Source organism: Dama dama, chromosome 30, assembly GCF_033118175.1.
Source record: "Dama dama isolate Ldn47 chromosome 30, ASM3311817v1, whole genome shotgun sequence".
Classification (NCBI taxonomy): domain Eukaryota; kingdom Metazoa; phylum Chordata; class Mammalia; order Artiodactyla; family Cervidae; genus Dama; species Dama dama.
In genome coordinates, this window is record NC_083710.1 from 72,415,031 (window position 1) to 72,430,194 (window position 15,164).

A 15,164-nucleotide genomic window follows, 5' to 3' on the forward strand; every position below is an offset into this window, starting at 1 on the left:
GTCTTTCTCTTTTAAGGTTACAATGTTCTTGCACTATCTGTGGGTGGGGCCACTGCAGGCTATCGCAGTGACCGCCCTGCTCTGGATGGAAATAGGAATATCATGTCTTGCTGGGATGGTGGTTCTCATTATTCTTCTGCTTTTGCAAAGCTGCATTGGAAATGCATTTTCATCGCTCAGGTAAGAGAAAAAAAATAGGTGATATGTGCTTGGTAACGTTCACCATTTGCTCAATGCTTTTGTACAAAAACAAAACCAATGCCTTCCCTAGTCTCTTCTTTGCGTGCTTTGTAATCCCTTCAGGATTAGCCAGTGGAAACTCTAGCCCTAAATTGAAGGCTGATCTTGAAGAGGGAAAGGTGTCGGCACTCACTGGCTCCTCCCAGCACCATACCTGAATAAGTGGAGTGTCCTTGAGAAGAAGTTACCTATATTGAAGTTATTTAAGCATTATTAAATAGTAATAATAAGCAGGTCCCAGAGGGTTGGAGGTGGGTCTTTGTCCAGGTTGTCAGGTGATGGAGGTATTGTGTTTTATGAATTTTTTTTTTTCTTCTTCTTTTTTTGGTGACTTTACAAAATGTGTTATTTTTGTCTATTTGAAATTTCCTTTCCTGTCTCGCTGTGGAGAGATGTTCCTTACCCTTTGAGGCCCTGTTCCAGCGCTGCCAGGTCTCTGAAGCTCTTGTTCTCCTTTCCCAGTGGAATTAACAGCCTGATCTTTTCTGCTCACTGGCACTTCACTCCTATTTCATCACAGCACAGACACTGTCTTCCTGTTAGATTCAGTGTCTTTTTGCCTTCCCTGCCCAGCTGTGACCTCCTTGGGAGGAGAGTTTGTACCTGACGTACTTTAGGTCTTCCTTAGCCAGTACTGCAAGTTCTCCAAGTTACTCCTTGAATTAGGCTGAATGGTTGACTTCCTAGAAGTCTTTTTCTCCATTTGTACTCTGAGAAGGACCTACCTGTGATGTCAGCACAGAAGAGCTGTAGGGGATCATTGATCCCTGGTCCCTCCCTGTGCCTCCTGCTGCTGCTGTAGAAAGTTGGGCTGTGGTCACTAAGGCTCATCTCTCACATCTGTCCCCTCAGGAGTAAGACCGCAGCTCTCACAGATGACAGGATCAGGAACATAAGTGAGGTTATAACTGGCATCAAAACAATAAAAATGAATGCTTGGGAAAAGTCATTTATAGACCTTATTACCAGACTGAGAAGGTAAGTTTTTGTATGTATCACACCATATTTTTGTACTTTCCCCCCTATTTTTACTGACTGAAATTAGAAGTCTTACCAAGTTTTCACATGAAGACAAACTTAAATACTATGAACTCCACACCTCACATGTCGCAAGAGGGTTAAGTGAAAGAGGGTAGATGTCATTTTAACCTGCTGTTCCATCTATGATTTTCTTAAAGGCAAAATTATATATGCTTCTGAAGTCAAACAGTCAATAAACACATGAAAAAAATGCTTAACATCACTCTTTATTAGAGAAATGCAAATCAAAACTACAGTGAAGTATCACCTCACACTGGTAGGAATGACCATCAAAAAAACATCTACAAACAATACCCTTCTGCTCTGTGGTGGGAGTGCAAATTGGCACAGCTATTATGGACAACAGGATGGAGATTCCTTAGAAAACTAGGAATAAGTCTACATATGACCCAGCCATCCCACTACTGGGCATATGCCCTGAGAAAACCAGAATTCAAAGAGACACTTGTACCTCAATGTTCACTGCAGCACTATTTACGATAGCCAGGACATGTACTTCCAGAGGGGCCATGGTGCCTTCCTCTGTCTAATGTCTTGGTGTCTCACAATTTTGGGGTGTATTAATCTCTTCCCCCACAAGTTCATGAGCTCCTGGAAGAGAGGGGCTGTGTCTTTCTGTTGTCAGTGGGGAGCCCCGCCCAGGACTTGTGGTTATGAATGCTTGTTGGATGAATGTTCAAACCCAGTCTGATTGACCCACAGTATTTAAAAGGGTGACATGAAGCCTCTGTTTAGTTGGAAGAGTGAAGTGGTGATGAACTGTGTGGTCCTGGTGTCAGGACAGAGCCCCGGAGGTGCACTGTATAGTCCCTCTGTGTGAGGACTTGATATCGATGCTTCTTTTAAAACCTACTTCATGCTCTCTTTTCCAGGAAGGAAATTTCCAAGATTCTGAAAAGTTCCTACCTTAGGGGCATGAATTTGGCATCATTTTTTGCTGTCAGCAAAATCATGATTTTTGTCACCTTCATCACCAATGAGCTCCTTGACAACCTGATCACAGCCAGCCAAGTGTTTGTGGTGGTGACTCTGATCGAGTCTGTGCGTTTCTCGAGCACCCTGTACTTCCCCATGGCTGTCGAGAAGTTATCAGAGGCTGTCATCAGCATCCAAAGAATCAAGGTTTGGTGACAAATAATTTTTTTCAGTTGTAGGTGCATGTTTTGTAAAATGCCTCCTTTTATTTGGTGTCACTGTGTTCCAGTTAGGTGATATTTAACTCTCCCAGTGCCAAAGCTGGCAGACTTCCCAGAAAGTTGTAAGTACTCTCTTCTCTTATTAGGTAGAGTGTGTTACAGGTATCATAAGACTGGTTCTCATGTAGGGCCAGTAGTATATATAGATGGCAGTGGCACAGGGCTCTTGTGGAGTGATGCCTGCAGAGAGTGATTAAATGTCTAAAAGCAGGAGCAAACAGAGTGCATCTCCTGTGCTAACTCCGATGACTAGGCAGTGACTGTGCACAGTCCTGGGGTACAGGATTCCTCTCTGGGCCGTGAGGGGAGGAACTTGCTGAGAGCTCCCTGCTCCTTGGACAGGAAGTGTGACTTCAGATTCACTTAATTCTGTGTTCAAAAATGAGTTCTTTCCTCCACAGATGTTTTGCTTGTTGGTATATGAGCCTGCCTTTTGTATCTGCTTTTTCATCCCTGGCCCCTTTTTATTTACTGCTTAATCCTCTCTCTAACTGCTCTCTTCTTTTCAAATTTGTAATTCCCACCATTATGTGAACCAAGAACTTCCATATACACAAGCTGGATTTATAAAGACATAGGAACCGGAGATCAAATTGTCAACATCCATTGAATCATAGAAAAAGCAAGAGAATTCCAGAAAAACATCTACTTCTCCTTCATTGACTACACTAAAGTCTTTGACTGTGTGGATCACAATGAACTGTGGAAAATTCTGAAAGAGATGGGAATACCAGACCATCTTACCTGTCTCCTGAGAAAACTGTATTCAGGTCAAGAAGCAAGTTAGAACTGTTGCTGGAACAAGGACATGGAACAAAGACTGGTTTCAAATTGGGAAAGGAGTATGTTAAGACTGTATATTGTAACCTTCCCTCAAGATTCAGTCAGTAATGAATCTGCCTGCAATGTAGGAAACCAGGATTTGATCCCTGTGTTGGGAAGATCCCCTGGAGAAGGGCATGACAACCCACTCCAGTGTTCTTGCCTGGAGAATTGCCATGGACAGAGGAGCCTGTTGGGCTACAGACCATGGGGTCCTTAAGAGTTGGACATGACCAAAGCAACTAAGCACAGCACAGCACATCAGGCTGTTTATTGTCACCCTGCTTATTTAACTTATATGCAGAGTACATCATGTGAAATGCCGGGCTGGATGAAGCTCAAGCTGGAATCAAGATTACCAGGAGAAATATCAGTAACCTCAGATATGCAGATGACACCACTTTAATGGCAGAAAGTGAAGACAAACTAAAAACCTCTTGATGAAAGTGAAAGAGGAGAGTGAGAAAGCTCAACATTCAGAAATAAAGCTCAACATTCAGAAAACTAAGATCATGGCATCTGGTCCCATCACTTCATTGCAATATATGGGAAAACAGTGCAAGCAGTGACAGATTTTATTTCCTTGGGCTCCAAAATCACTGCAGATGGTGACTGCAGCCATGAAATTAAAAGATGCTTGCTCCTTGGAAGGAAAGCTGTGGCAAACCTAGACGGCATATTAAAAAGCAGAGACATTACTTTGCCGACAAAAGTCCATATAGTCAAAGCTGTAATTTTTCCAGTAGTAATGACAGATATGAGAGTTGGACCATAAAGGAGACTGAGTGCCAAATAATTGATGTTTTGGAATTGTGGTGCTGGAGAAGACTCTGGAGAGTCCCTTGGGCTGCAAAGATTTTAAACCCCGAGTACTCAGTGAAAGAACTGATGCCGAAGCTGAAGCTCCAATACTTGGCCACCTAATGCCAAGAACCGACTCATTGGAAAAGACCCTGATGCTTTTTGAAGATTGAAGGCAGGAGAAGGCAGCAACAGAGGAGGAGATGGTTAGATAGTGTCACTGACTCAATCAGCATGAATTTGAGGAAACTCTTGGAGATAGTGAAGGACAGGGGAGCCTGGCATGCTGCAGTCCACGGGGCTGCAAAGAGTTAGACACTGCTTGATGACTGAACCACAACAAATACACTATATTATATGATTTTATTGATATAAACCTGTAATAACAGTAAATATTATTCCATATGTTATTTAATATGTTCTGATGTGAATTAATGCTTTAAGTACAGTTGGTAAAACATTATTTAGACTGTACAAAGGTTTTTATTGCAAATCCCAGGAAAGCAGTTGTTTTTGTTTGTGCTTTCTTCTGCAGTTTAACAATATTTTTTTTCTTTTTTCTTTTCTGTAGGATTTTCTGTTACTTGATGAGATACCAGAGCTCCACCCTCAGTGGCCATTGGATGGTAAAAGGATAGTGGATGTGCAAGATTTCACTGCTTTTTGGGATGAGGTAACAAGTCCTCCATTCCAGGATCCTGACTGCTAACAGACAACTGTGATGTGGATTTACTGGAGAATTTTAAATTTTATGTGTTGTGTAAAATGTGACTTGCTCATTTACTCAAAGTATGTTATAAAAATTCTCAAAATTGGCACTAAAGTTGTATCTAATGGAGATTAAGTATAAAATCAACCTAAGACCTTTGACTTATTGCTCTCTATGTCATTTTCAAGAGAGCTTTCAAAGTATTAGCACCTTTTGAACTTAAAGTACATACATTTGTAATGTTAGCATTTACAGAAATGGACAGAAAAAATGCTGCAGTGTGGAATGGGTTATCTAACAAATGCACAACTGGTTGTTAAAGAGGCTTTGGGGAGTTAGTGTACAATTTTGCCTTAATTATCAGATCACATTATTATACATAGAGTGAGACTGTGATCTGGGTCTTGGCTGAGGTAGGGTGGGGGCTCCCCCATCCTGAGCTTCTGGATGGTCTGTGCACTTTGTTGGCAGCCAGGGGCAGGGGGAGACAGCAGGTGGGAATAATGAGCACCAGTGATTCCCAGTTAAAGGATTGCACTTGATGACAGGTTGACAGAGAACTGGTGATTTCCAATACTTGGTTTATTTGTTAGTTTCAGGCAAAGAGAAAAAACAACCAGGTCTGGTCTCAAGAAGCTGTCAGTATCACACACCTAGTGCAGCCCCTTTACCGAGGGAAATGTTCCCCCCACCCCAGGTTTCGTGGTCCTCTGTGCTCACCCTCCTGTATCAGTGTGGATTAGTCAGGAAAACTGAATCCCACCGCAGGAGAGGGAGTTCCATGCAGGGAGTTAGTAACGTAGGTGATAAAAGAGGGAGAAAAAATTAGAAAGGGTAAAACAGTGGTGCATGAGACAACCCAGAGATTAGCAATGGCAGGAAGCTGCTCCCACCCCCGGGCCGGAGGGACTCAGGGAGGAGACACCTCCATCAGAGGGTCCACCCTCCAGAGCAGAGCCCAGGAACCCGGCTGCTGTCAGAGTGGGGACCACAGAGCAAGTGTCCTGATTGTAGACTCATCCTGTCTTTCGTGCCTGTGACTCTGTGGTGCCACCTGCATCGTGTTCACCTGCTTCTGACTCAGCCCCTGTAGTCCCCACAGTCAAGACAGTGGTTTGCTCCCAGATACATGAAACCACATCCCTGTACCTTCTGTCCATGGAGACTCATACACGGTGCCTGCCCTTCCCTGATGGTTTTTCCTATTTTAATATAGTAGATTTTTCTCCTGCTTGCTGTTTCTCGGCATAATGCTCTTGAAGCATTTATAGAAAGCACCGCTAAAATTCCATTTTAAAGGCCACTTTATGTGAATGCTAACACATACTTTATATGACTCATTAGCAGATTTCTTTTTTCCCAGTAAGCACATAGATTTATCTATTTATTTTTTGTAGATTTATTTTAAATCAGTTTGATATATGATGCAGATTGGTTCTGCAGTTTTTAATGAACTGAAATAAAAGTATCTATATACAACCATATCTGCCTGTGCAACAAATATCTGTAAGGTAAAATAAGGGATTTTATTTTATTTTTTATTTATTTTTATTTTTAAATAAGGGATTTTAGTTGTACTACAGTATATGTGAAAAAATCAGGTGAAAAATCTGAAATGGTTTCTATATACCTTCTAAAGTAAAAAAAAAAAATCAAATTATTAATAACTCAGGGTACTAAACTGCTAAAGGAAGAGGAACAAGGCTGTGAGACTTTTCTTGTAAATTCTAATTCCATATTATGGTTTTGTTAGAGCAGCATTCAAAATTACAGGAGAGGCTTCATCAGCTACATTTTCACAGAAATAGCTACAGTGTTAACTTTACTGTGTGGCTAGGTATTCCTGTCTACCTAAATGACAATGATGCCATTGCAGCTAATATTTACCACCTTGGGAGAATGGAAATTCTGTGTATTCTCAACTGAATCTTGTATCTTATAGCACTTACTAAAAACTAATAGTCATGGCACTATTGTGAGGTACCTTGGTTGTTACTACTGAGGGAAACACAAAAATGTAACCCTGCCTTTCCCCAGAAACCTCTGAAGCCAGAGATTTTAAACAATTAAGGCCCTTGAAAACACTAGGGATATGTACAGATTTGCAGGGAAAAGAAACTCAAGCTGTACCAACAAGTAATGAAGAAATAGTAAATCTTCATTTTAAGAACCTTTAATTGTCTAAATGTAAGGAAATTTGGCTTAAGAAATGGACAAAAACAATTTGTCATTTCTTGCCATAAAATATTGAAAACCAAGTGCTAAATTCAACCACTATAGGTTAAAGAAACTAAAACAAAAAAGCCTTAGTGACTGGAGCCTTAATGAGCAAAAGCTCATTTTAAATTGATTTGAGCCCCTGAACTAATCCTGTGTGTCAAAGGCAGGGAAGAAGGATCCCTCTAAGCCTGAGAAAACTAGTGCTTCATAAAGAAACTAAAGAAATGAAAGTATGCATGTTATCAAACCACAGGAATTGAAACTGGTAAAGGATGGGAGAGAAGAAAGAAAAAGTATGATCTGTTTACTCAGGGCAATCATCATTAAAAATCCACAGTAATCTGATCAACTAAATTTTTTCTTAAATTACACTGCTCACATTTACTGTGTTAAAACTTAAAATGATTGTCTCATTAAAGAGTAAATGATTCTAAAACACCTTCTTTCTTGCCTTATAGAAGTTACTTTTCAAGAAAGCTTGGTGGAAATCTCTTTGAGGCACAACAGTGTTAGGATAATTTTTTAAAGTACAAAGGAAAGTGAAATGAAATCAATTTTATACTTTAAATAACCATAAGAAAACTTTTGGGTGGTTCAATAGATGAAGGCTTTTGACTTAATATAACATTGTTTAAGTCACTTGGGCTTTGATTAAAACAGGGATGTTTTTAATTAAATGCTGACTGTTAAGTATCTTAAACCCGGTTTTTTACTGCCCACATCAACAGTTACATCCTCAGACCAACTTTTCCCTTCTTTAATGTGAAATATCGAATCACCAAAATTTTAGGTTGAGTATACCTTTCAGTCTGTATTGAAGGCACTGTTTTTTAATTTCTCAATGATATAAGGTGCTTTACAAGTATGAACAATATGCTGCTATACTTTACTATTTTTCTTGTTTCTATGTAGAAAAAATTACTGTTATTAAGCACAAAATTTTGCTCTAAGGCCACTAAATTTATGAATTTATTCCACTTTGGAAATGATAGCCCAAAATCCACCTGGTTGATGCTCCTTCAGCATATTCTTCTCAATTCTGGTCACCAAACTACATCGTGAGTTTGCATAAAAATAATGCAGCTTTCAGGCTTTAAAATGACAACATTTAAACTGCCAAGAGAGTCATGGGGTTGTCTGTACAGAACAGTGTTTTCCATCACTTACAGAGTCACAGCTGACATGTCAAGAAGAGAGAACCTAATACCACAGCAACAGTCATTTAAGGTAAAAGAAGACACAAGGATTCATGAAGAATATTTTAAATATTCCCTTGAACAAAGTGATTTAACTGATTCTTCTTCAAGGGCAATGCTCATATGGGAATAATTAAAGGTCCTAGAATAACATCTTCCACATGGGACATATTGAAAGATAATATTGATTCAGTTAGTCACACTCCAGTCCTTGTTAATTTAGCAGGTCTGTTTTCACAGTGTACTAGTTTTGTTTTTTAGATCTGCAGAATTTATAGAGAAAGAAAATTACACCCTGTACACCCGAGACAAAGACATTTCCTCCAAAGAAACTGGATGTGTCAAAGGCAGACTTTGGCACACGTTGGGAGTCGGAGTTAGAGTGGTGTTAGTTGTACCTGATGTGGTTGCTGTGGTGGGAGCTGAGGAGGGGAAGGCAGAGTTGTGGTTTTAGAATTGGTTGGTGAAGGTTGGCAGTGGGCACAGAACAGAATTCAGCACCTGGCAGTCACTGATGTTGAATTATCTGAAGAGTAGCTTTTACCTTTCATTTATTCCCAAAGCAGGTAGTATTAGCAGCCTTAGCATCAAAACAGGAAACACAGTTGTGCTTTTCACGGATTTCTGGTGCTAAAGAGGTTCTCCTGAGGAGTGGTGGTACTGGGGCTCTAGTGGTGGTACTCAGTAAAGCTGGGGCTGTAGTCATGTTCAGGGTCACGGTGGTTCCCTGAGCTGGTCATCACACAGAGCATGACCAGGCAGCCTGTGGCCCAGAGCAGCGGGTGGGAGAGCCTGGACATCGTGTCCTCCATGCAGGTGTTCAAGTGGACCTGGGGCACCCAATGCTGTCTGTCCTTCTGTCCCCTGCACCTTCCCCCCCGCCCCCAGTGTGTGCAGGTGTCCAATAAATTTCTTTTGTACCAAACTATGCAGCATTTTATTTACTTATTTATTTTTCATTTATTTTTATTAGTTGGGGGCTAATTACTTTACAATATTGTAGTGGTTTTTGTCATACATTGACATGAATCAGCCATGGATTTACATGTATTTCCCATCCCAATCCCCCCTCCCACCTCCCTCTCTACCCGATCCCTCTGGGTCTTCCCAGTGCACCAGGCCTGAGCACTTGTCCCATGCATCCAACCTGGGCTGGTGATCTGTTTCACCATAGATAATATACATGTTTCGATGCTGTTCTCTCAAAACATCCCACCCTCACCTTCTCCCACAGAGTCCAAAATTCTGTTCTGTACATCTGTGTCTCTTTTTCTGTTTTGCATATAGGGTTATCATTACCATCTTTCTAAATTCCATATATATATATATATATATGTTAGTATACTGTAATGGTCTTTATCTTTCTGGCTTACTTCACTCTGTATAATGGCCTCCAGTTTCATCCATCTCATTAGAATGGATTCATATGAATTCTTTTTAACAGCTGAGTAATATTCCATGGTGTATATGTACCACAGCTTCCTTATCCATTCGTCTGCTGATGGGCATCTAGATTGCTTCCATGTCCTGGCTATTATAAACAGTGCTGCGATGAACATTGGGGTGCACGTGTCTCTTTCAGATCTGGTTTCCTCAGTGTGTATGCCCAGAAGTGGTATTGCTGGGTCATATGGCAGTTCTATTTCCAGTTTTCTAAGAAATCTCCACACTGTTCTCCATAGTGGCCATACTAGTTTGCATTCCCACCAACAGTGTAAGAGGGTTCCCTTTTCTCCACACCCTCTCCAGCATTTATTGCTTGTAGACTTTTGGATAGCAGCCATCCTGGCTGGCGTGTAATGGTACCTCATTGTGGTTTTGATTTGCATTTCTCTGATAATGAGTGATGTTGAGCATCTTTTCATGTGTTTGTTAGCCATCTGTATGTCTTCTTTGGAGAAATGTCTGTTTAGTTCTTTGGCCCATTTTTTGATTGGGTCATTTATTTTTCTGGAATTGAGCTTCAGGAGTTGCTTGTATATTTTTGAGATTAATCCTTTGTCTCTTGCTTCATTTGCTATTATTTTCTCCCATTCTGAAGGCTGTCTTTTCACCTTGCTTATAGTTTCCTGTGTTGTGCAAAAGCTTTTAAGTTTAATTAGGTCCCATTTGTTTATTTTTGCTTTTATTTCCAATACTCTGGGAGGTGGGTCATAGAGGATCCTGCTGTGATTTATGTCGGAGAGTGTTTTGCCTATGTTCTCCTCTAGGAGTTTTGTAGTTTCTGGTCTTACATTTAGATCTTTAATCCATTTTGAGTTTATTTTTGTATATGGTGTTAGAAAGTGTTCTAGTTTCATTCTTTTACAAGTGGTTGACCAGTTTTCCCAGCACCACTTGTTAAAGAGGTTGTCTTTTTTCCATTGTATATCCTTGCCCCTTTTGTCGAAGATAAGGTGTCCATAGGTTCGTGGATTTATCTCTGGGCTTTCTATTTTGTTCCATTGATCTATATTTCTGTCTTTGTGCCAGTACCATACTGTCTTGATGACTGTGGCTTTGTAGTATAGTCTGAAGTCAGGCAGGTTGATTCCTCCGGTTCCGTTCTTCTTTCTCAAGATTACTTTGGCTATTTGAGGTTTTTTGTATTTCCATACAAATTGTGAAATTATTTGTTCTAGTTCTGTGAAAAATACCATTGTAACTTAATAGGGATTGCATTGAATCTATAGATTGCTTTGGGTAGTATAGCCATTTTGACAATATTGATTCTTCCAATCCATGAACACGGTATGTTTCTCCATCTGTTTGTATCCTCTTTGATTTCTTTCATCAGTGTTTTATAGTTTTCTATGTATAGGTCTTTTGTTTCTTTAGGTAGATATACTTCTAAGTATTTTATTCTTTTTGTTGCAATGGTGAATGGTATTCTTTCCTTAATTTCTCTTTCTGTTTTCTCATTGTTAGTGTATAGGAATGCAAGGGATTTCTGTGTGCTAATTTTATATCCTGCAACTTTGCTATATTCGTTGATTAGCTCTAGTAATTTTTTGGTAGAGTCTTTACGGTTTTCTATGTAGAGGATCATGTCATCTGCAAACAGCGAGAGTTTCACTTCTTCTTTTCCTTTCTGGATTCCTTTTACTTCTTTTTCTGCTCTGATTGCTGTGGCCAGAACTCCCAACACTATGTTGAATAGTAGTGGTGAGAGTGGGCACCCTTGTCTTGTTCCTGATTTTAGGGGAAATGCTTTCAATTTTTCACCATTGAGGGTAATGCTTGCTGTGGGTTTGTCATATATAGTTTTTATTATGTTGAGGTATGTTCCTTCTATTCCTGCTTTCTGGAGAGTTTTAATCATAAATGGATGTTGAATTTTGTCAAAGGCTTTCTCTGCATCTATTGAGATAATCATATGGTTTTTATCTTTCAATTTGTTAATATGGTGTATTACATTGATTGATTTGTGGATATTAAAGAATCCTTGCATTCCTGGGATAAAGCCCACTTGGTCATGGTGTATGATTTTTTTAATATGTTGCTGGATTCTGTTTGCTAGAACTTTGTTAAGGATTTTTGCATCTATGTTCATCAGTGATATTGGCCTGTAGTTTTCTTTTTTTGTGGCATCTTTGTCTGGTTTTGGAATTCGGGTGATGGTGGCCTCATAGAATGAGTTTGGAAGTTTACCTTCTTCTGCAATTTTCTGGAAGAGTTTGAGTAAGATAGGTGTTAGCTCTTCTCTAAATTTTTTGGTAGACTTCAGCTGTGAAGCCATCTGGTCCTGGGCTTTTGTTTGCTGGAAGATTTCTGATTACAGTTTCAATTTCCTTGCTTATGATGGATCTGTTAAGATCTTCTATTTCTTTCTGGTTCAGTTTTGGAAAGTTATACTTTTCTAAGAATTTGTCCATTTCTTCCAAGTTGTCCATTTTATTGGCATAGAGCTATGCAGCATTTTAAAATTAATTATCTTGTTCTTTCAAGAGCTTAATAACATTGTCACAGACTTCTGTGTAAATTGCACTGTAGTCCAGAACACCCTGTTCTGTTGTCCTGGCCTTGCCTATGGAAGGATTGTGCCCCTTCCTGGGGTCGTTAGTAGTTAGGGCTGTCATGTTAGGTCATGGGTGAGAGAGCCCTCGAGGGGAAGGGGAAGACATTGGGATTTCTGAGAGAAGCTGAGTCTGAATGAAGTCCCTGCTGGATTGGGAGGTGGGAAACAAACAAGAGCTCTGTAACCTGCTCCCCTAGACAGCCAGTTGGGCAGGTGTGGGGAGGTCTCAGGGACCCAGGTCTCATTCGCGGAATCATAGTACCTGGTCTCAGTCTTTAAGCTTTAAAGTAAATGATCCAGGGCCTTCTCTGATGGTCCCGTGGTTAAGAATCCACTTTTCAGTGCAGAGGATGTGGGTTCCACCTCTGGTTGAGGAACTAAGATTTCACATGCTATGGAGCAATTAAGCCCCCACACTGCAACAAAGACCCAGTGCAGCCAAAATAAAATAAATAAATAAATAAATGGTCCTGTGGGAGCCTCCAGATCTCATGGGGCAGGGGTTTTGAACTGTGTCTGCACAGAGTGGGGGCTCAACTGATGATTTTTGTGAGTCAGTGTCCCCTGACCTGGATAACCAGTGGCGGAGGGGACCCAGCAGCCATGAACTGTTGAGTGCTGCCCCCTTCTGTTCACCCCAGAGCAGTGCTGAATCCTGAAGCCTGAACAGGGAGGGAACTCAGTGGCTGGCCCTGAGAGACTGAGGGCCTGCAATAGGAAGCTGATGTTTGTAAGTGGTTCACTATTTTGTAGTCATAACTGAGTAAAAAGTAGTAATGTTGTAATCCTAAGTGTCATACAGGAAGAAAGGAGTGGAGAAGCTTAAAAAGCTTAAAAAGTATTTCTTGTGTATTAAAATCAAGCTTCTTGTTGATAGTTTGTCATTTCCCAAATCTGAAACTAGATTTTTTGGTGTTGAAAAATCATTGTCATTTTTTTAAGTATGTGAATCTTATATAATCAGTTCAGTTCTTTTCGGAAAAAAATTTCAATTTGAAGATTATTCCGACTTTTAATCCAGACTCTGTGCTTTTAGTTTTTAGGGCATTTTACTTAATCACATGTAACCACTCCTTTTTTTTTTTTCTTGACACAGTGGTTACTGACAATTTTATTAACATTTTGAATATGTAAAGACACATGCACACACCCTTAAGTCTCCCAGGAACACAACCTGTGATTGGCATGATGAGTACTTTGTTCTTCTCCCTCACATTGGAATGTGTGCTGTTGCGTGTACCTTCATGTTTTATGTTTTTCTTACAGTAGAAGTACTTTATTGCTCCTATTTAGCCAGGACAGGTAATGCATGTAACACATATGAATTTGAGGCTTTATCACTTTATCCTATGATGTCATAATTAATTTCTTTATTCCACATTGTTTTGTTGTTGGTGTTACATTAGAGCTCTCGTTAAGTGAGAGCTTTGACTGTTACACGTAAGAGTTAATTTACCAAGAGTGACTTCTTCATATTAAAGTTCCCCTTTCCTTGCTGAGCATTATTGAGTTTCATTCTTTATCAAATGAAAATGGAGAGATTTGTGGAGATTATTATTATATTTATTTATATTATAAATTGTTTATTAAAGTGCCAGGTACTTATGCTGCCACCTTGTGGAGATTAATGAGATAGACAGTTAAAACCAAGGGTCATGATGAAAACTTGAAAAGGAAGTGAGTGTTAGTTGCTCAGACCACTCAGGGGTCCTACTGTTTGCGACCCCATGGTGTGCAGCCCACCAGGCTCCTCTGTCCCTGATATTCTCTAGGCAGGAATACTGGAGTGAGTTTCCATTCCCTTCTCCAGGGGATCTTCCTGATCCAGAGATCGAACCCAGGTCTTCTATGTTGCAGGTATATTCTTTGCCATCTGAGCCACATGATTAAAAACCTCCCACACTGAATATTCTATTAAGTACATTATTTTTAAAGACTAGTGTGCATCTTTCAGTTTGCATTTCAGGCAGGTGCCTTCTCACCTCTACTGTTTAAATTCTGTGGGGGTCTAGAGCTGTGTCCAGAAATCTGGTAAAAGAAGGAGGCTTCCTAAAAGCAACTAAAACTTCCTCAATCCCCCAAAGAGATGGAGTTGGTTGAAAAGGCCTCCTGGACACAGTATATTGAAGTTGGAAGGAGAAAAATGTTGGTTAATGTTAGCATATCAATAGCTATTACGTTATTTTCTCTACTTTCTAAAGTAAGTTGTGTGTTACTTTATTGAAATGGGTACATTTTTATAAATTTTAATTTGCAGGAATCAGAAACCCCAACCCTACAAGGCCTTTCCTTTACTGTCAGACCCGGTGAACTGTTAGCTGTGGTTGGACCTGTGGGTGCAGGAAAGGTAAGTTGTGATGCCTTTTGTCAGCTCAATGCAATACCACAGCCCCTGTTAAACACTCAAGAGTGGAACCCAGAGCTGAGTGTGACACAGTTTGAATTGGCTGTATCTAGAATGGTGTTTCTCTAGGTGTGTTCAATGAAATATTTGTTTTGTAAGAAGGTTTTGTGGCCAGATAAATCTGGATAAACGCACATTATGTTTTCCTTCTTGGTGCTTTACGTTGCTTAGTTGGGAACTGGTTGTCAGGAATTTGTACGTCTTAGTGATGGAGATTATTTATATGACAGCTGTTCAGGTTGGATGGAGACAATGGGGACTTCTTTTTGTCACGGCAGCCCCTCCAGGAAGTCTGGAGGTGGTAAAGGTTCTTCTGGGAAGCTCTGAGTGTTTCCTCACGTGACTTGACTTGGTCCCATCAGTGCACATGTAGTGAAGGTGCAGCCACGTGCTGGAGATAAAGGCACAGACTTGAGCAAGACACCGACTCTCTGCCTTTCAGGGGCAACCAGGTTCTGGGACAAGACAGATACACAGGCAGATTATTTCAGCCGTGTGGTGAGCACTCTGATGGTGTGGACACAGATACATCATTTAT

General features: G+C 40.3%; 1 protein-coding gene across 1 annotated transcript in view; it reads left to right on the plus strand.

Annotated features, from left to right (window-relative positions):
* The window catches only part of LOC133049361 (ATP-binding cassette sub-family C member 4-like), a 167,826-nt gene that overhangs the window by 26,576 nt on the left and 126,086 nt on the right, over window positions 1-15,164 (plus strand). The window contains 5 exon segments of the mRNA XM_061133338.1: window positions 17-180; window positions 1,093-1,218; window positions 2,154-2,403; window positions 4,672-4,773; window positions 14,480-14,569. Coding sequence (XP_060989321.1) covers window positions 17-180; window positions 1,093-1,218; window positions 2,154-2,403; window positions 4,672-4,773; window positions 14,480-14,569 — 732 coding nt within the window.